This window comes from Chlorocebus sabaeus, chromosome 5 (genome assembly GCF_047675955.1).
Source record: "Chlorocebus sabaeus isolate Y175 chromosome 5, mChlSab1.0.hap1, whole genome shotgun sequence".
Classification (NCBI taxonomy): domain Eukaryota; kingdom Metazoa; phylum Chordata; class Mammalia; order Primates; family Cercopithecidae; genus Chlorocebus; species Chlorocebus sabaeus.
The window spans coordinates 26923543-26942259 of NC_132908.1; the positions used below are offsets into that span (position 1 = coordinate 26923543).

Below are 18717 nucleotides of genomic sequence, written 5' to 3' on the forward strand. Positions count from 1 at the left end.
TGTGCGTGCGAAGTTCTCCGGGTAAGTGTGCCAGCGCGCGCCTGGGGGTGTGCAAGGGTGTGAGCGTGCACACGTGGGCACGGGCGTGTGCGCGCAGGGGTGCCCGGCTGGATGTGTGCACACGAGTGTGTTCCGGCCCGCGTGCCCCTGCGTAAGTGTGCGCGCGCGAGCACACGTCTGTGTGTGCGCTCGCGTGCGCTCCCGAGCGGGCCCCGGGTGGGAGTCCGAGATCCCGCCCCCTCCCCAGCCCCAGCGCCCCTCCCCGCCCCCCCCCCCCCCCCCCCCCCCGCTGCCGGCGCCGGCTGCATCCTCGCCTCCACCTCGCTCACCCCCTCCTCCCCGCACTTTCTCGGCGCTCCCTCCCTCTCGGCTGGCACAGCCGGACTCCGCGCTCTCCTCGCCGGCCGCCACCGCCCAGCCTGCGCCCGCCGTTCCCCCATTGCCTGGGCACCTGTTGGAGGCAGAGGCAGGTGCAGGGGGCTGGGCAGGCCGGGGGCGTGAGGGTGCTGGGGAGAGTGCCAGCCTGTGTGCGCTACGGGGGTGTTCGGCTCTCCTGCGGCTGCAATTTCTGGCTCCCCTGGGGAGCCAAGGGTGGCATCTGAGGCTGGGGTCTCCACCAGGGGCTGTGGTGAGCGAGCGGGGGAACCAGGCAGGCAGACAGGTCCTGGGGCTGAATGAAGGGACAGTGGGGAGTGGGAACCTAGAGGGGTGAGTGACACCTTGACTAGACCAGCGCCTGGTGCAGAGGAGGACAGAGCCTCCGAGAAACAGAGGCGGGGCCCTGCAGGGTCCCTTGGGGAACAGGCAGGCTCAGGAGCAGAGCAGAGGGGAGCCCTAGAGGAGAGGAAGGAGCTGGCAAGATGATACAGGGACAACCTGGAGGTGGGTGGGTGAGGACGGGGTGGTGCAACTTCGACTTCTGCGGGGAGTGGGTTCGCAGCCCAGCCTCTGTGGAGCCAGCGTGGGGTCTGCAGGGCCCAGGCCTCCTGCCTGCCACCGGCTGGCACAGGCCACCCTCTCCCTCGACACCTAGGAAGGGAGGCTAGTGAGGGCCCTGCAGACCGAGGAGGCTGTCTGTCGCCTGGCCCTCAGCCAGAATGGCTAGGTATGATGGGCTCACTGGCTCACACGCCCTCTCCCAGCCAGGGGTGCTGCATGAGGGGCCGCAGGGGCGACCGCATGACCATCAACATCCAGGAGCACATGGCCATCAACGTGTGCCCCGGGCCCATCCGGCCCATCCGCCAGATCTCTGACTACTTCCCCCGCCGGGGACCAGGACCTGAAGGGGGCGGCGGCGGCGGCGGCGGGGAGGCCCCCACCCATCTGGCCCCCCTGGCTCTGGCCCCCCCTGCAGCCCTCCTTGGGGCCGCCACGCCTGAGGATGGTGCGGAAGTGGACAGCTATGACTCGGATGATGCCAGTGAGTCTGGGGGCTTGGAGGCCCCATGTGCTGGTGGGGGTCTCCAGGCTTGCCATGCCGGGGGAGGGGGACGGGCCCTGCTGGCTGTGCATATAGGTAAGGGAGGAGGGCAGTGGGGGGGGGGAGGTGGCAGGGATGGCTGCCACAGCTGCAGTCGGTGTGGAGATTACAGCTTCAGCAAGGCTCAATATTCAGTATTTCTGCTGAGACACTCCACCACCCACACAGCCCCAGTTGCGGCCGAGCCAGGGACCCAGACGCACACACGCACGGGCCCACTCAGCCTCTTGCACTCACACTCGCCGGCTGGCAAGAGAGAGAGAGACACACACACAGCCAGTGCCCACCTGCTGGCCTCTCTCACACACCTGTCTCCAAACCGACCCATGCTGCCTTTCCTCTCTCTCCAGCCGCCCTGGGCATGCTGGAGTTTGACCTTCTCTATGACCGGGCCTCCTGCACTCTGCATTGTAGCATCCTCAGGGCCAAGGTGGGCACTCCCTGCTGCCCCAGCCCGGGCCGGTTTGCGTGCAGCCCCCAGAGGGGGCCCATTCCTCCTTCCCTTCCCAGGCCTGCTCCTTCCTCCTGCCCTTGCAACCCCCTTCTGGGCTCCTCCAGGGTCCAGCTCTACAAGAGGGAGAAAGGTGCCGGGAGCCTCCAGCCCTCTCCCCTGCCCTCCTCTCCAGGGCCTCAAGCCCATGGATTTCAATGGCCTCGCCGACCCCTACGTCAAGCTGCACCTGCTGCCTGGAGCCTGTAAGGTAACAGCCTCCTCTCGCCCTGCTCGGCCCAGCCCGTGCGTCCAGCCCATGGGACTGGAGGACAGGTATTGAGAACCTTTCATCCCCACACCCCAGGCTAATAAGCTAAAAACGAAGACTCAGAGGAACACACTGAATCCCGTGTGGAATGAGGACCTGACGTACAGCGGGATCACGGATGATGATATCACGCACAAGGTGCTCAGGTGAGGGCTCCCCTCCCCACCACCCAGGTCCAGCAGCAGCTCAGGGACAGCTGACATTGTAACTGCTGGTTGGTTAATCTATGTCCCATTAAGCCTGTACCTCTCTGATGCTCAAGAACCATCAGCGGCTCCCTAGCCCCTTTGGCAGCAGGCCAAAATACTTCCCTGCCATTCCTGCCCCCCAATATCTCCTGCCAGCCAAGTGTGGTGGCTCACGCCTGTAATCCCAGCACTTTGGGAGGCCAAGGTGGGCGGATCACTTGAGGTCAGGAGTTTGAGACCAGCCTGGCCAACTTGGTGAAACCCCATCTGTACTAAAAATACAAAAATTAGCTGGGCATGGTGGCATGCGCCTGTAAATCCCAGCTACTTGGGAGGCTGAGGCAGGAGGATCGCTTGAACCCAAGAGACAGAGGTTGCAGTGAGCCGAGATTGCACCACTGCACTCCAGTCTGGGGGATAGAGGGAGACTCTGTCTCAAAAACAAAAATATCTCCTGCCCCTCAAACAGAGGACTCCCTTCTTCCAACTGGCCAGTTCCACAACTCCTGAACTTATCTTGTTGTTTTCTATCTGGAAAGCTCCTTCCTGCCAGCCTAAATTCCGCTCATCTGAGGCTCAGTCCAAGCTCTGTCCCCTCCCAAAAGTGTTCCTGGGTTACCGAGACTCCTTCTCAGAGTCCTTGGCTGAAGTCAGAGCTCTGCAGCTTTGGTCTGCCCCTTCCATGCCTTGAGTTCCCCTAAAATCTCTTAAGGAGTGAAGTCTTCAGGGACAGGGAACTTGCTTCGTCATCCCAGGAGATGGAGATGTGAGGAGAGTATTCCCTCAAGTCAGGTGGCGGGCAGCGAGACCCAGGCTCTGGAGAGACCTCTGCCTTTGTGCTTGGATTTGCATTTGGGACCTTCCCTGATGGTCAGGGCCGTGTGGCAGGGAGGCCACCTTGGTGTCGGGTGTGCGGGTGGAATGGAGGGGAGGCCAAGAGGCCAAAACCAGAATGAGACCTAAAAATGAGCGCTCACCAGGGCCCAGCCTGGGCCTAGTATTTTCACATTTCTTTCTTTCCCTTGACCATCTCCATTTACAGATGGGAATTGAGGCATAGGGTGATCAAGTGACTTGCCCAAGGTCACACAGGTGGCTCAGAAGTTGCAGGGGGCCGGGCGCGGTGGCTCAAGCCTGTAATCCCAGCACTTTGGGAGGCCGAGGCGGGCGGATCACAAGGTCAGGAGATCGAGACCATCCTGGCTAACACGGTGAAACCCCGTCTCTACTAAAAATACAAAAAAACTAACCGGGCGAGGTGGCGGGCGCCTGTAGTCCCAGCTATTCGGGAGGCTGAGGCAGGAGAATGGCGTAAACCCAGGAGGCGGAGCTTGCAGTGAGCCGAGATCGCGCCACTGCACTCCAGCCTGGGGGACAGAGCAAGACTCCGTCTCAAAAAAAAAAAAAGAAGTTGCAGGGTTGGGATCTGCCCATCCTCCACGCCACAGATGCCCAACCTGGTAGTGGGTCACTGCAGAGGTAGGGCAGGGGCTGCAGGAGGACAGGTGGCCAGACAGCAATCATTTCTTAGTGAGTCCCTGTGGGGCTGGCTGGCTGCTGCATGCAGGAAAAGAACGGGGTTCCCGAGGAGGCATGGGGTCCTCGTCTGGCTGTCCAAGGCTCTCACGGCCTGTGTCTATGGCCACATCCACTGTGGTGTTTGGCTTCTACCCCCAGGCCCTGAATGGAGGCAGTGATCAGGGTGCTCCAAGATTTCTGAGGGCTTCCCACAATGGCCGAGCACATTCTGATGGACCAGGGACAGCCGGTTGGCTGCACAGGGAGGGACAGAGGAATGGGCAAATCTGCTTGTCCTTCTTAAGTGCCAGCCTGTCTTCCAGATGAGACGTAGTGTGTAGGGCAGAGCTGGGCTGGTTCAAGGCCCTTCCTACACCCCAGAACAGGGCTCAGGTACCCCAGGGGCCCTGACACTGCAGTTCCCCACCAGGATTGCCGTCTGTGATGAGGACAAGCTGAGTCACAATGAGTTTATTGGGGAGATCCGCGTGCCCCTCCGCCGCCTGAAGCCTTCGCAGAAGAAACATTTTAACATCTGCCTCGAGCGCCAGGTCCCGGTGTGTGTGGGCGTCTGCAGGGGCACCGGGGGAGGGGGCCCTGGGGAGGCCAGGCTTCCAGAACCTTCTGTTTGCCCCCTCAGCTGGCATCCCCCTCTTCCATGTCGGCGGCGCTGAGGGGCATCTCCTGTTACCTGAAGGAGGTGAGGCATCTCACAGGGATGGGGATGCACGTGGGTGGGAGGCGGCAGGGGCCCAGGCTGACCCTGAGTCTGTGCCCCGCAGTTGGAGCAGGCGGAGCAGGGGCCAGGGCTGCTGGAGGAGCGCGGCCGCATCCTGCTGAGTCTCAGCTACAGCTCACGGCGCCGGGGACTGCTGGTAGGCATCTTGCGCTGCGCCCATCTGGCTGCCATGGACGTCAACGGTTACTCGGACCCCTACGTCAAGACGTGAGCCCTCGCCCTGACCCTCTCCTCCCCAGGGAGCCTGCCCTGGCCTGAGTTGGGCCTGGCCTGTCCCTGACTCCTCAGTTCCTCTCCCTCCACCCCACCTCTAGGTACCTGAGGCCTGATGTGGACAAGAAATCCAAGCATAAGACATGCGTGAAGAAGAAGACTCTCAACCCAGAATTTAACGAGGTACCCAGGTGGGGATGGGATGCAGAGGGAGGCCAAGGAGGGGCTGAGGAGCCGGCTCACGAATGGGTGGCTGGCCTTGTTCTCAGGAGTTTTTCTACGAGATAGAGCTCTCCACTTTGGCCACCAAGACCCTGGAAGTCACCGTCTGGGACTATGACATTGGCAAATCCAATGACTTCATCGGTGAGGGAGGAGCTGGCTGAGGGTGCTGAGGGAGGGTGAGTGGCAGGGAGGTGGCCCTGACCCTGCCACTTGCTCCCCCAGGTGGCGTGTCCCTGGGGTCAGGTGCCCGAGGCGAGGCTCGGAAGCACTGGAGTGACTGCCTGCAGCAGCCGGATGCAGCCCTGGAGCGCTGGCACGCCCTGACCAGCGAGCTGCCCCCCGCAGCTGGGGCTCTGTCCTCAGCCTGAGTGGACAGCAGTGTCCTGGCACAGCCCTATCGGGCCGGGTGCAGTACCCAACCTTCGCACGAGTGTGTTGCACGTTTACACGGGGTGGGCTGCCCCCACCCTGCACTACCTGTCTTATTTTTGTGAATCTCCGTGACCTGGGTCTGTCTGCTCGTGAGGGGCTGTGGAGTTCTATATTCATATATGCAAACCTCCTGCCTGACTCGCTAGTCCCTGCAAATATGCAAAGCTCCCCTCCTCTGCACACCCGGGCAGTGCTGAGCCCGGCCCCAGGCCCCCACGCTCCTCGCTCCTGCCTCTCCACGCTGCCCCGTCCCTCTCCCCCCACAGGGAGGAGGTCGGATTAGGGGAGGTTCAGAGGAGGAGAATGCCTCAGAAAAAGAGAAAAGGACAAAAAACACACCCAGAGCCACTCCTTTAATACAGAAACTTCATTGCAAAAACCTAGCCCTGTACAGCTGCCCTTTTAAAGGGGTGGCCATCACAGGGTCTCTGCCTCCCCAGCAGGGGGCAGATGCTCCCGGCCACTCGTTTAAATAACTGTCCCCTGGAGGGGGCCAGAGTTTGAAGGCAGGGCCCTTGCCACCCTCCTGGGGGACACCCGTGCATGTTTACGCCTTTTCTGGTTGTGTCAGTGGCCGGAGCATGGCAGCTGGGCGTCAATAAACACCTCCGAGGAAGCTGGGCTCATGTGTGCTGGCACGGGGAGGGCGCCGGGCAGGGCTGTGGTGGGCATGGCATGATGTTGCAGTCACTCCGGGATGTCAATCACCAGGTCATCGTCCCCATCCAGGGCATCGTCCCCGCTACCTGCGTCGCTGAACATCTGCCGAGGGACCGTGCTCAGGATCGTGGGGGGGGGCATCTTCGGGGGTGGGAGAGGGGTCAGGGCTGTCCCGACCCCAGCCCCAGAACCCCGGCCAGGGAAGGTCAGCGGTCCTCCCACAGGGCAGTCGGGGGGCCCCACTGCCATCTGCAGCAGGGGAAGAAACACAGGGGGGCTAGTCAGGGAGGCACTGGGGCCTCAGGAGACCGGGCCCTGCCCCCCAGGGCAGCTCTGGGGACGGGGAAGGGGCCCTGGGCACAGCCAGGCCAACCTATGCTGCACTCAGGGCCTGCCCGCCCCTAGCCCCTCGAGCCTCAAACCAGCAAGTGCCTGGGGGTGGTGATGGAGGTGAGATGAGGGGATGGGGTGCCTCACAGGAAACCGGGAGGGAAAGGCCCGGCCCTGCCCTCTCCAGGGAGGTGCCTGGGCTGCCCTGAGACAGGGGTTAAGCCAGAGGTGGAGTCGGCCTGGACTGCTTGCCTGCCTTCCACTGGGCCCCGAAGGTGCCACCTACTGCCACCGGCTTCCTCTTCCTCCTCCTCCTCTCCCTCTTCTGCGGAACTCACTGGTTCGGTGGAGGGTATTGCAGGCTGCCTGAGCCAAGAGCCCTGGTGGCTTCTCTGCCCCCCAGAAGCTTCTAATATGTCTTGGATGGGCCCCTCCTCGGTATCCCCGCAGCCGTGACCTAGGCCCAGCCCTCCTCTCAGCTCACCTGGGCTGCGGTCCCAGCCTCCTAACTGGACTCCCTGCCTGCAGCCTCTCCCAGATCCAGCTCCTCCGCACTGCAGCCAGAGCGCGCGCTCTAAAACACAGACCTGAGCGCGTCACCGCGCCACTCAGGGCCTCGGGACGGGAGTGCTGCCTGCCAGATGACAGGCGGCCCCTCCACCTGGGCATCCTGCTCTATTTGTCAGAAGTCCTGCTTCATCCTCTGAGGCTGGGAAGTGGCCTCTGCCCTGCCCAACCCTTCAGCACCCCCAGCTGCCAGGTCCTCACAAACCCTCCCCAGAGAGCTCTGTGTGTCTCCTCCACAGTCCCCATGCTTTGTCTGTGGGCACAAACTGGGCACGGGCTGTGTGCCAGGTGGTTTAATGCCCTCCCAGCCTCAGGACACTGGGGAGCGGAGACAGGTCACGTGCCAGCAGAGGAGGCTGAACCTGGTGTGGACACGGAGGTCCTGAGGCACAGGCCCGCTGGCTCCTGCGGGGCAGTGGCAGTGTCCAGTCTGGCCCTGGGCTAGATGCTGGGTGGGCTGGCAGGAAATGCCATGCGCGGTCTCCAGTGGCCCTTCTGAGTGTCACATTTGGCCCTGTGGCCTCCTCTCTGCTTCCTAAGGAGCCCTCACCCTCATCTCCGCTGCTGGGGTGGCGTGGGGGCCAGGGTGGGTCAGGCCTCAGGGTATAGGAGGCTGGTAGGATGGATAACGGACAGGGGGTCCAACTCTGAACAGCACCCCCGCGCCCTGCACCAGGCCCCCACATGTACACGCGGGAGCAGACGTGTGTATGACTGGAAAGCACCATCCCCTTCTCTGGCCACCCCCTCTCCTTCCCCGCTGTGCGCAACACGTCCCACCCTGGCCTGGACTTCCTCAGTGGCATCCTCTCAGCCTGACTGGCAGCGACTCACGTTTCTCTGTGGCTTACTAGGAGCCAGGCATGGGCCAAGCGATTTTTATCCCTTCACTCACATTCTCCCCACAAGGACGCCACTGAACAGAGAAAGAGAGCTGTGGCTCCAAGCGTGAAATGACACGCTGAGGTCGCATGGTGAGTACTGGAAGAGCTGGGATTCAAAGCCAGCCAAGTCTGACTCAGGCCTGACAGAACCAACCTGCTTCTGTCTTCAGTTATCCCTTCTCTGCTTGGACTCCCTTCCTTCCATCTCCTCGCTCCCCTGACAGTAACAGACAAACTCCCACTTCAGGCCAGTGTCCAGGCCTTCCATGACGCCGCCCCACCTGGTTCTTCTTGCCAATTTCTTACCACTCCTGCTCTGGCCCAGAGAGTGCTTTCACTGTGGCCCTGGCTCCCTTCCCACCATGGCTTCAGCCAGGAATATCCAAATCCACTCACCCTGGGCTCACACGTTCTCCTCGCTGAGGCCTTTCCTGGCTTCTCCCCACCTCCCCTGACAGCTATGGACCTGGGCCGCCCTCCCAAATCTTCTCTCCAGAATGTCTAGAACTTTGCTCCCAGACACAACTCCGCTTCAGGAGTCAGCACCAGGCCAGAAAGCCTCTAAGTGCCCCCCAATGCTGCAGCACTCCCCACCCTGCCTGCCATCCCCCTGCTAAGGACCAGGGCTAGTACTGTCACCTCTGCTACTCAGGCTCAAGAGATGAAGCCTCACAGGGCCAAGGTCACACGGAGAAAACGGCAGAGTTGGGATTGAAGCTCCAGATCCTGTACTCCAGACCACTGCAAATGCGGCCTCTCATTCTGCTTCTCTGGCTCCAGAACCCTGGAAGCCACCCAGCTGGTCCCCATTCTGCTTTGCCCCTCAGCCCATCCCCATCTCTCCCAAGGCTCGAATCTACCACCAGCCTGGTGGCTTCCAAATGCGCAGCCCCTCATGGGCTGCTGTCTAGCTTCCTTTCCAGGTGGCACCTGACACATCCGCGGCCAGACTCAGCTTCCCTCCAAGCCTGTGCTCCCACAGCCCTCCCATCTCGAGGGAGGGAGACTCCACTCGTGCTCAGACTAAAGCCCTGGAGGCATCCTGGCCTCTCTCCTGCACAGCCCACACGGGGTCCTCCCGGAACTCCCACCCTCATTCTCCGAAATGGGTCTGCAGCCCCCTCTGGACCCTCTGCCCTCGGCCTGGTTTACCGTGGTGGCCTCCTCATTCCCATCCCAACTCACCCCACCGCTCACCTAGTCTGTTCTCTGACCACCCGTGTCTGCAATTTTGTTAAGATGCAATTAGATCACTCTTGCTTCATGCTTGCAACCTGTGCCCCGCCAGGGAACTGCCTTCTCCAAGGCTTCATTCACAGCGAATCCTGCACGCTGGCGCCTCAGGAGCTCCCCTCTGACCTGCTCCAGGACCCACTTACTTTCCTTCCCGACACGGACTCCTTCCAGACCCTCAAACAAGCCCAGCTCACACCCTCCCAGGGTCTCTGCCTGACAGAAACACTGCCCAGGAGCCACACAGTTTGCTGCCACTTCCTGTATGTCTCTGCTCAAAGAACATCCCCGACTGCTGGGCCCTAAGTGTCAGCCTCGTCCCCCCGGCGTCCCCATGCTCTGGACCTCACTCTGTTCTTTTCCACAAGTACCTATTTTTCTAGTATGTTTTCTGCGTATCTTGCTAGAATGTGAGCTCTGTGAGGGCAGGCACTGGTCTGCTTTGTGCACTGCCGTGTAAGAGGAGGTGCTCCAGGGGCGCTTGCTGGTCATATCGAGTAGGACCATTAGCCCTATAGGTGCCAAGCCTAGGAGGCCTAGAGGGTAACAGAGACTTGCTGAAGGCCATGTGGTTTCTAATAGGCAGTCTTGACTTGACTAGATCCAGTAATCCTGCCCTGGTCTGGGGCTACGTGGCTTCACAAAACATGCCCCCCCTGCCCAGGAAAATGAGCCTGGCCCCGCTACACTACAGCCGTGAAAGGGCGGGACCTCTGGCATCTGCACGCCAGGTCCCCCAAGGCTGGTTCTGCCCTGATTTGTCTCCATACAAGCCTGTGAGCCGAGATTTCTCTGATCCACCCCTCAGTGCTAAGTGCTGACTGGGTCCCCAAATTAATCGTTCATGATTCTCTGACAGGCCCCCGCCTTGAGCCTCCCTCAGGTGGCTCTCCTCCTGCCGTCCTGCCCCTCCCTAGCGCCCCCACGTCAGGGTACCTTGAGTTTCCGGGGCAGGCGGGGCCGTTTCTCCCGCTTGGGCCTCAGGGGGCTGGGCTCGGGCAGCTGCAGGGCCAGGTAGTCAGAAGGGAATGGGGGGTAGCGGGGGGAGGCCAGCTGCGGGCGGGAGCGGGGATGGAGATGGGAGGCGGAGTGGACCGGGGTGAGGGTGGGGAAAGAAATGCAAACAGGAGGAAGATGGAAAAACAAAAGAGATGGTGATGAGTGCGGCTCCCGGGGCTCCCGAACACAGAAGGGCCGGGCAGCAGCAGGATGCTGTCCTGGGCTTTGCTCTCCTCAGTCACGCTTGGCCCCGTTCCTATACCAGAGAGAAGGGGGCAGCCCCCACTCACACCCTCCACGGGACACTTGGGCCACACCCAGACAGATGTCTCCAAAGTTGGGCAGGCCTTGCCCGGAGGCCCAGCCCTTCTGCCCAAATGACGTCCACCTTACTCCCAGGCATATTAGTTCACCACTTCCCACCCCTGACCCCAACTCACCGAGCTCAGGTATGGGGAGGGGACCCCGGAGGCCTGAAGGGGAAACCCTGTTGAAGAAGGCAGGGAGAGGCTGGAGGGAGAGGGGGCCCCCCCCAGCGGAGGGCTTCTCTTCCTGGAGAAAGGACAGGGCGGGGTCAGAGGTGGCTGGGAGCCCAGGCGCCCCACCTGACCCTCCCCAGCGAGGAGAATGCATCTTCTTCTCACCTCTTAGGGGCCGGTGTGTCAGACAACTTGGGTGTCCCCTCGGTCTCGCTGTTATCTGATGATGCAGTGGCATCTGAGTCTGTGATGGGGACAGATGGTCAGTGGGGGTGGGGGGATCCCAGTCCATCCCAGAAGGGTATAACCTCCTCCACACTACAGAAGGGCACCGGAGCACCAGGTGTGGGGGCTCACGCCCGGAATCCCAGCACTGTGAGAGGCTGAGGTGGCCAGATTGCTTGAGGCCAGGAGTTCAAGAGCAGCCTGGACAACCTAGTGAGACCTCATCTCTATTAAAAACAAAAGCAATTATCCGAGCATGGTGGCGTGTGCCTGTAGTCCCAGCTACTCAGGAGGCTGAGGCAGAATTGCTTGGAGATTGAGGCTGCAGTGAGCTGTGATAGTAACACTGCACACCAGCCTGGGTGACAGAGCAAGATCCTGCCTCAAAAAAACAAAACAAACCAAAAACCCAACAGAAGGGCTCCCAGGGGGGATTCTGACTCACCAGCTAGTGGGCACGCACATGCACCACACACCTGAGCTGTCCCAGGGAGGTCCACAGCCTCTCCAGCCTCCCCAGCGCCCCTCCCGCTCTGATTCCTCCGTAACACACCTGCCATGCATGGCCAGGGTGCCGGGCTCCTTCCCACTCACCACCTCTCCTTGTCATCAGATCCAAGGAAGGATGGGAAGGGCAGCACCTCCACTTGTCACATGAGGTCACCGAGGCTCAGAAAGTAAGGTGTGAGGCTGAGACTCTGACTCCTTGGCTATTTGATGCCACTGGTTCCTTGCCTCTGAGCTGAGCTGTCTTCAGCTCCTGCCTCTGCCCCACTCCCCATAACCAGGGTCCTGTTCATCCACCCCTGAAGTCCTCCCCTTCATCCACTGCTCCCCACGCCAACTAACACAGGTCAGGCCACCAGCATGTCAAAATCACCTGCTAAGCAGTCTCACATCACCCTGCCATCCACTGTCCACCCCCAACCCCACAGTGAGCTAAAACCAACCTGGTCACATCCTTCTTGATGACATCCCCCACTACCTGCATGAATTCATGGTGCTGCTTAATCTGGCTTCAACACACCTTTCCGATCAACTAACGTAACTGTATTCTTTACAGCACACTGACCTATTTTGTCAAAAAAGAAATGTATTTCCTTGTTCAGTGCCTCTGCCTAGAAGGGCCATCTTTCATGGAACAAATGACTGATACACCTATAGAAGCCATTACCAGTGTCTGCTCAGAGAGACCCTTTAAGAAGCAAATCAAATGCCACCGCCTCTGGGAAGTCTTCCAGAATCCCTCAAGCCCAATTAACTGCAGGCTCTCCTGGAACCCTCTACTCTCACTCATCATGGCTGCGCTCACACTGTGCTGGAAAGTGTCATTTGCATGTGTCTCCCTGGCCAGGGTGTGGGCCTCCATGACAGGAGTGGGGCTCATATTGCTGGCCTTTGCTCCTCAGATGCAACCCACTCTAGCCATGAACATGCTGGGTCCTCTTCCACCTCCTGCCCTGAATTCCCCTCAAACAGGATGTTAACTGGAAGACCCTAGGAAAGGGAGAGGCAGGGGATGAGAGGCTGCAATAAAAGCCAAACCTCCTACTATGACCTGAGTGAGCCCCTGCCTACTTCCCTAACCTTATCTACAATCCTCCTGTAATAGCAAGCGAATGGTTATCACGCGTTCTGACAAAACACTATGTCCCAAAACGTGGCTGGCTGCTACGTGCCGATCCCTGCCTCAGACCAATGTTTAAAGGCACCTTGGAGAGAGGTGATTCTACATGACATGGCTTATGAGGGCCCCACCCAGGAAGAGGCCCACAAATGCCCACCTTAGGGTTTTTTCAAACTGTGGGTCTCAATCCATTAGTGAGTCATGAAATCAATTTACTGGTGTGCAACCAGCACTAAAGGAAGGGAAAAAAAGCAATCTAAAGAGTATCAGGATGAATTGGATACAGTGATCTTAAAAATGTTTCACTAAACTGTTTTGTAGGTATGCATGTGGGGCTCCGGTTATGATGGAAAATATAGTTAATTGCAGACAATATTCAAATAAAGGGATGAAAACAGTGCTCTCTCTTTTTCATCCCTCTGCTTTTCAACCAAGCCTGGCCTGTTCTTACCTCAGGGTAGCTGCATTTATTATTCTGCTGGGGCAGCTCCAGCTCACTTCTTCACAAGGTTGGTTTTGGTTTTTCTTTTTCTTTGGACGGAGTCTCCCTCGGCTGCCCAGGCTGAAGTGCAGTGGCGCAATCTCGGCTCACTGCAAGCTCCGCCTCCCAGGTTCACGCCCATTCTCCTGCCTCAGCCTCCCGAGTAGCTGGGACTACAGGCACCCGCCATCACGCCCAGCTAATTTTTTGTATTTTAAATAGAGACGAGCTTTCACCATGTTAGCCAGCATGGGGTTTCTTTTTCTTTTGAGACAGTCTTGCTCTGTCACCCAGGCAGTGACACAGTGGTGCTATCAAGACTCACTGCAGCCTTGACCTTTCAGGCAAGGGATCCTCCTGGTTCTGCCTCCCAAGTAGCTGGGGCCACATGTATACACAACTATACATGGCTTTTTTTTTTTTTAATTGAGATGGGGTCTCACTATGTTGCCCAGGATGGAAGCCTGGTTTCTTATCTGGTCCCAACTCAAACGTCACTCCGTGAAAGGCCTTTCTTGAGTACTCTATTCAGACGTTGCCTGCTGCCTGCTTGCTGCTGTCTGCAAGCTAAGAATGGCTCTTTTTTTCTTTTTTTGAGACGGAGTTTTGCCCTGTGGAATGCAGTGGCAGTGATCTCGGCTCACTGCAACCTCTGCCTCCAGGGTTCAAATGATTCTCCTGCCTCAGCCTCCCCAGTAGCTGGGATTGCAGGCGCACGCCACCACACCCAGCTAATTTTTGTATCTTTAGTAGAGACGGGGTTTCACCACGTTGGTCAGGCTGGTCTTGAACTCTTGACCTTGTGATCCACCCACTTCGGCCTACCAAAGTGCTGGGATTACAAGTGTGAGCCACCGTGCCCGGCCAAGAATGGCTTTTAACCTTTTAAATGTTTGAAAAAAAAAAAAAACTACAGAAAAAATTTTCATATGGAAATAATACAAATTTCAAATTTCAGTGCCTATAAAGTTTTATAGAAACATAGCCCTACTCATTGATTTGCCTATGGGACATGGCTGCTACTACAACGGCAGAGTTCAGTAGGTGCTTCAAAGATTGTATGTTGCGGAAAGCTTACTTACCATCTGGCCCTTTGCAGAAACAATTCATCAACCTCTGTTGTACTATAATCATTACCTGCTTTCATTACCTTCAAGTCCTTACGGTGACCTAAAATTCTAGTGTATTGTCTTCATTTACTTATTCTTCCCAACTAGAATATAAATTACAAGAGACCAAGGGCTTTGCCTGTCTCTGCCTCTGCTGTATCCCCTGTGCCAAGCACAATGCCTGAAACACAATAGGTGCTCAGTAAGTGCCTGAATAAAAGAACGGTGCAGGTGGAAGGCAAGCAACTAGGCTTAAGGACCACTGGGGGCTGCATCAGCTGCCACTGCCTAAAAGGCAGGGGCCCAGGAAGCTTGCTAAGTGCCAGGAACCACGCCCTCCACCAATTTTTCAAGACCTTGCTCACCCGAAGAGTCTTCATCCACATTCTCGTACTGCAGAAGTCGGTCTAGGAGGAAACTGAGGAGAGAGAAGGAGAGACGGACAGTGATTCCCCAGCGCAGCAATGTCCCCCTGGGCCCCTCACCCTCCCAGCAGGCCCATCGGATCCTTGAAAGAGCCATGCACTTGTGGCCCTACTCAGGGATGGGGTCCCAATGTAGACTGCCTAGGAACCACATCGCCCTCCGCCCCTGCAACGTGCCTCACCTCTTGTCCCGGGACACCTTCAGTAATTTCCTTTGCGCTTTCCTCAGCTCCTCCTGGAAGCACTCGTGCTCCTGTATCACGGGCAAGGGGTGCGCTGGGCCAACGGTCCTCCGTGAAGGGCCCTGGAACCGGCAGCCGCTCGCCCCACCCACTTTACACCTGAGTAAACTGAGATTTTGTCCGCGCCAGGCCTCCCCCCTCTACAGCCTTCCCGCGGCAGCACTCACGTAGATGAGGAACTTGAGCTTCCGTTTCAGATTCCGGTATTTCTTTTTGTAGTCCACTTCACCATCCGCCGGCCCGTTCATGACCGGCCCGGCAGTGGCGCCCAGCTTCTGCAGTCCCGCTACCCCAAGCAGGAGCTGCCCCGTCGCTCACGCCTCCACTTCCGGAGACTCTGCAAGGCTGTGCCACCGGGACTACAACTCCCGGCGTACCGGGCGCCAAGCGGCATCACCGCACGGGCCGCCCTGCCGGGATACTGGGAAAGGAGCGCGGTTGTGAGTGGCTGCGCTGGGGATGGCGTAGCAGTGACGCGGTGACGCCACAAAAATGGCGGACGCTGGAGGGTGCCGTTCTTGACTCTAATGTGCTTAGACACTTGAAGCCACAAAAGGATTTTGCCCCGAGGTTCCTCGTCTCCTCGCGAGGATGCCTCTTCTCTTCTGCCTTGCGAAATAATAGCGGCCTAGCTGGTGCCCGTGACCACGAAGGAAGGCAGAGTCGCGGGCTGATTACGTTTCACCCAAAGGTTGCTGGCGCCGAATCGGTTTCTAACAAGAAATTTTAAAATGATTCGTTCCAAGAAAGGGTAGGAGCCGCGAGACCCTCCAACTGCCCAGGGAAAACAAGTCTCGTCTGGCAAAGTTATCGACCCACGCGGTCCGCGGCCAAGGGCCAACGGTCCCTCGCCCCACGGTGCCGCAGCACTGCGCGTGCGCGAACCGCTGTCAAACGCGCTGACGGAGGCCGAGAAGAAAAAAAGGCGGGAGCCGCCAATCCCGGGTTGAGCAAAATGGCGCGGGAGAAGGAGATGCAGGAGTTCACCCGTAGCTTCTTCCGAGGCCGCCCGGACCTCAGGTGCCCAGGGAGTTGGAGATGGGGTTGGAAAGGGCGCGGGTGGGACGGGACTCCGTCCTGACACCCTGTCCCCGCAGCACGCTCACGCATTCCATCGTGCGGCGGAGGTACCTGGCTCACTCGGGCTGCGACCACCTGGAGCCAGAGGAGAAGCAGGCACTGAAGCGGCTGGTGGAGGAGGAGCTGCTGAAGATGCAGGTGTGCCGGGCCGGAGCCTGGGTCGCGGGAGGCGGAGGCGGGGCTTGCTGCTGAGGAGGAGGGGCCTGACGGGGCGCGGTGAACGCCGCCTTGATGCATAGTTCGCCCTCTTGGCGCACACACAGGTGGATGAAGCCGCTTCCAGGGAGGACAGACTGGACTTTACCAAGAAGGGCAAGAGGCCTCCCACCCCTTGTAGCGACCCGGAGAGAAAAAGGTTCCGCTTCAATTCAGAGTCGGGTTAGTGCTTCCTACCTGCTATGGGGGACTTCTGCATCGTTGGTTCACTCAAGAAGCATTCACTGCGCATCTCTTATGTCCCCAGGCGTTAAATGAGGGAGCGAGGCCAGTGAGTCAGGAACCGGGAACAGCGAGGACAGATAGCTGTTTCCTGCTGCCCCTCCAACTGTCAGGGCAGGGCTCGAGACAACCTATCCGAAGTGAAGGGAGAAGGGACAGGAGGAGCCTGTCTCAACCCTCTTTCCTCTCCATATTCCAGAGTCCGGCTCTGAAGCCTCCAGCCCAGACTACTTTGGACCCCCAGCAAAGAATGGGGTGGCAGCAGAAGTCAGCCCAGCCAAGGAGGAGAATCCAAGGCGAGCCTCAAAGGCGGCAGTTGAGGAGAGCAGTGATGAGGAACTGCAGAGGGACCTGCCTGCACAGAGGGGAGAGGAGAGCAGTGAGGAGGAGGAAAAGGGGGACAAGGGGAAGACTAGGAAGAAACCTGTGGCAAAGAAGCAGGCACCAGGCAACGCCTCAGTCAGTAGGAAGCAGGCGAGGGAAGAAATCGAGGAGAGCGAGGAAGAACCCGTTCAGAGGACAGCAAAGGTGGAGGGAAATAAAGGAACTAAAAGCCTGAAGGAAAGTGAACAGCTGAGTGAAGAGGAGGAGGAGATCCTAGCTGGGAAGAAAGAGCACAGAGGGGAGGAAGAGAAAGAAGGGGAGAAGGAAAAGGAGGTTTGGAAACCTCCTGGCTCCAGAGCCAGGAGCAATGGCGGAAGAAAGTCAGCTAGGGAGGAGAGGAGCTGTAAGCCGAAAAGCCAGGCCAAGAGGCTCATGGAAGACTCAGACAGCGAGGAAGAGCAGAAAGAGGCAGCAGGCAGTGGGGATGACAGTGGGAGAGATGGAGAACCCCCAGTGCAGAAGAAGAGCAAGGACAGGACCCAGCTTAAGGATGGGAAGGGGTTGAGTGGAAGCAGCGAGGTCGAGGAAGACAGTGGGAAGGGGGAACCCACAGCTAAAGGCTCTAGAAAGACGGCCACACTGCGCAGCACCAGTGGTGAGGAGAGTGACTTGGAGAGGGAAGTGAGTGACATCGAGGCAGGGGGCGGCCCCCAGGGGGAGAGGAAGAACCGCTCTTCCAAGAAGAGCTCCAGGAAAGGCAGGACACGGAGCTCCTCTTCCTCCTCAGACGGAAGTCCAGAGGCCAAAGGAGGGAAGGTGAGGGTGAGGCGGGGTGGGAGGCCACCATTAGGGAAGAGGGACACCCTGCCTCAGGCCCAGCAGGCTTTGCCTTCAGCTGCTGTCTTTCCTTGCTAGGCTGGCTCAGGTCGCCGTGGAGAGGACCACCCAGCTGTGATGAGGCTAAAGCGCTACATTCGGGCCTGTGGTGCCCATCGAAACTACAAGAAGCTGTTGGGCTCCTGTTGCTCACACAAGGAGCGCCTGAGTATCCTCCGGGCAGAACTGGAAGCCCTAGGCATGAAGGGTGAGGCCCGGCGTGCCCTGGGGGCTGCAGCAGAGGGCCTTGCTGCTGGGGAGGAGAGGATCACCAGCTTCTTCTACCCCAGGTACCCCTTCCCTAGAGAAGTGTCGGGCCCTGAAAGAGCAGAGGGAGGAGGCAGCTGAGGTAGCCTCCTTGGATGTTGCGAACATCATCAGTGGCTCGGGTAAGGGATTTCCTCTCACTGCCTGGGAGCAGATAGGTGAGGTTGGACATTCTCGGATATCTGATCTCTCATTTCCCCTTTCCCCTAGGCCGGCCACGCAGACGTACAGCCTGGAACCCTTTAGGAGAAGCAGCACCCCCAGGGGAGCTGTACCGTCGGACCCTGGACTCAGACGAAGAGCAGCCCCGTCCTGCACCCCCGGACTGGTCACATATGCGTGGCATCATCAGCAGTGATGGTGAGAGTAACTGAGCTCTGCCACCCTCAGGAAGGACCCTTGATCCATGTACAAAGCATACATAGCACCCCTTGCCCGGTGTCTGTGGAACAGAAGGAGCTTTCTTCAGAGAAGACTGCCGCTCCCGAGGACACAAGCTGTTGGGATGCTCCTTCTCAGCTTCACGCTCTCCATTTAAGGTGTTTATTTTGTAAGACTCAATAAAGGAGTGTTTGTAATCACCTCATCAAATCTGGTCCCCCATTCTCACCTCCTGTATTTTGGGCCAGGAAACAGAAGTCACTGCCTCCACCTCCTCCCCTAGCGTGGTTCCCTTTAATTTCCCCCGGGGTTCCTGGGAGAAGTCCCTGCCTCCAGACCCATTGGAGAAGGGTGTGTGGCTCCTGTGCTGCCAGCCTGCCCAGTGGCCCCTCTGCTTTTAGCCTGGCCTGATAACCTAATGCCCACTTGGGAGGGGGATAGAATGACTTGAGGGCAGCCGGTGCTTAAGCCTTCCCCCTTCTTCTGCAAACAGCCACTTTGTCCAGGGGCTGTTAGCCTCGAAGGGGTGGG

The 18717-nt window shown here is 58.8% G+C and overlaps 3 protein-coding genes across 7 annotated transcripts; 2 read left to right on the forward strand and 1 right to left on the reverse strand.

The window, feature by feature from the left end:
• The first annotated feature begins 350 nt into the window (after nucleotides 1-350).
• DOC2A (double C2 domain alpha) lies at nucleotides 351-6216 on the forward strand. Of its 2 annotated transcripts, XM_073015300.1 has the most exons (11): nucleotides 351-470; nucleotides 1147-1423; nucleotides 1834-1913; nucleotides 2110-2184; nucleotides 2281-2390; nucleotides 4381-4507; nucleotides 4591-4650; nucleotides 4733-4896; nucleotides 5004-5085; nucleotides 5172-5268; nucleotides 5350-6216. In XM_073015300.1, the coding sequence occupies exons 2-11, from the start codon at nucleotides 1156-1158 to the stop codon at nucleotides 5493-5495; spliced, it is 1209 nt and encodes a 402-aa protein (XP_072871401.1). In that variant the 5' UTR covers nucleotides 351-470; nucleotides 1147-1155; the 3' UTR covers nucleotides 5496-6216. The 2 variants fall into 2 exon arrangements, with proteins under 2 accessions (XP_072871401.1, XP_037845580.2); XM_037989652.2 differs by lacking the exon at nucleotides 351-470 and having other exon boundaries at nucleotides 515-1423.
• INO80E (INO80 complex subunit E) lies at nucleotides 5898-15301 on the reverse strand. Of its 4 annotated transcripts, none has more exons than XM_073015301.1 (8): nucleotides 14988-15301; nucleotides 14761-14831; nucleotides 14519-14571; nucleotides 10877-10955; nucleotides 10673-10784; nucleotides 10170-10286; nucleotides 7034-7123; nucleotides 5898-6321 (listed from the first exon to the last, which is right to left on the reverse strand). In XM_073015301.1, exons 1-7 carry the CDS (start codon nucleotides 15066-15068, stop codon nucleotides 7055-7057), a joined length of 582 nt encoding a protein of 193 aa, XP_072871402.1. In that variant the 5' UTR covers nucleotides 15069-15301; the 3' UTR covers nucleotides 5898-6321; nucleotides 7034-7054. The 4 variants fall into 4 exon arrangements, with proteins under 4 accessions (XP_072871402.1, XP_037845581.2, XP_007987795.3 ...); XM_037989653.2 differs by having other exon boundaries at nucleotides 5898-6468; XM_007989604.3 differs by lacking the exon at nucleotides 7034-7123 and having other exon boundaries at nucleotides 5898-6468.
• Nucleotides 15290-18391, forward strand: HIRIP3 (HIRA interacting protein 3). Its single transcript, XM_007989599.3, has 7 exons — nucleotides 15290-15840; nucleotides 15918-16038; nucleotides 16164-16278; nucleotides 16538-17478; nucleotides 17578-17746; nucleotides 17829-17927; nucleotides 18016-18391. The coding sequence occupies exons 1-7, from the start codon at nucleotides 15776-15778 to the stop codon at nucleotides 18177-18179; spliced, it is 1674 nt and encodes a 557-aa protein (XP_007987790.3). The 5' UTR covers nucleotides 15290-15775; the 3' UTR covers nucleotides 18180-18391.
• The last annotated feature ends 326 nt before the right edge of the window (nucleotides 18392-18717 follow it).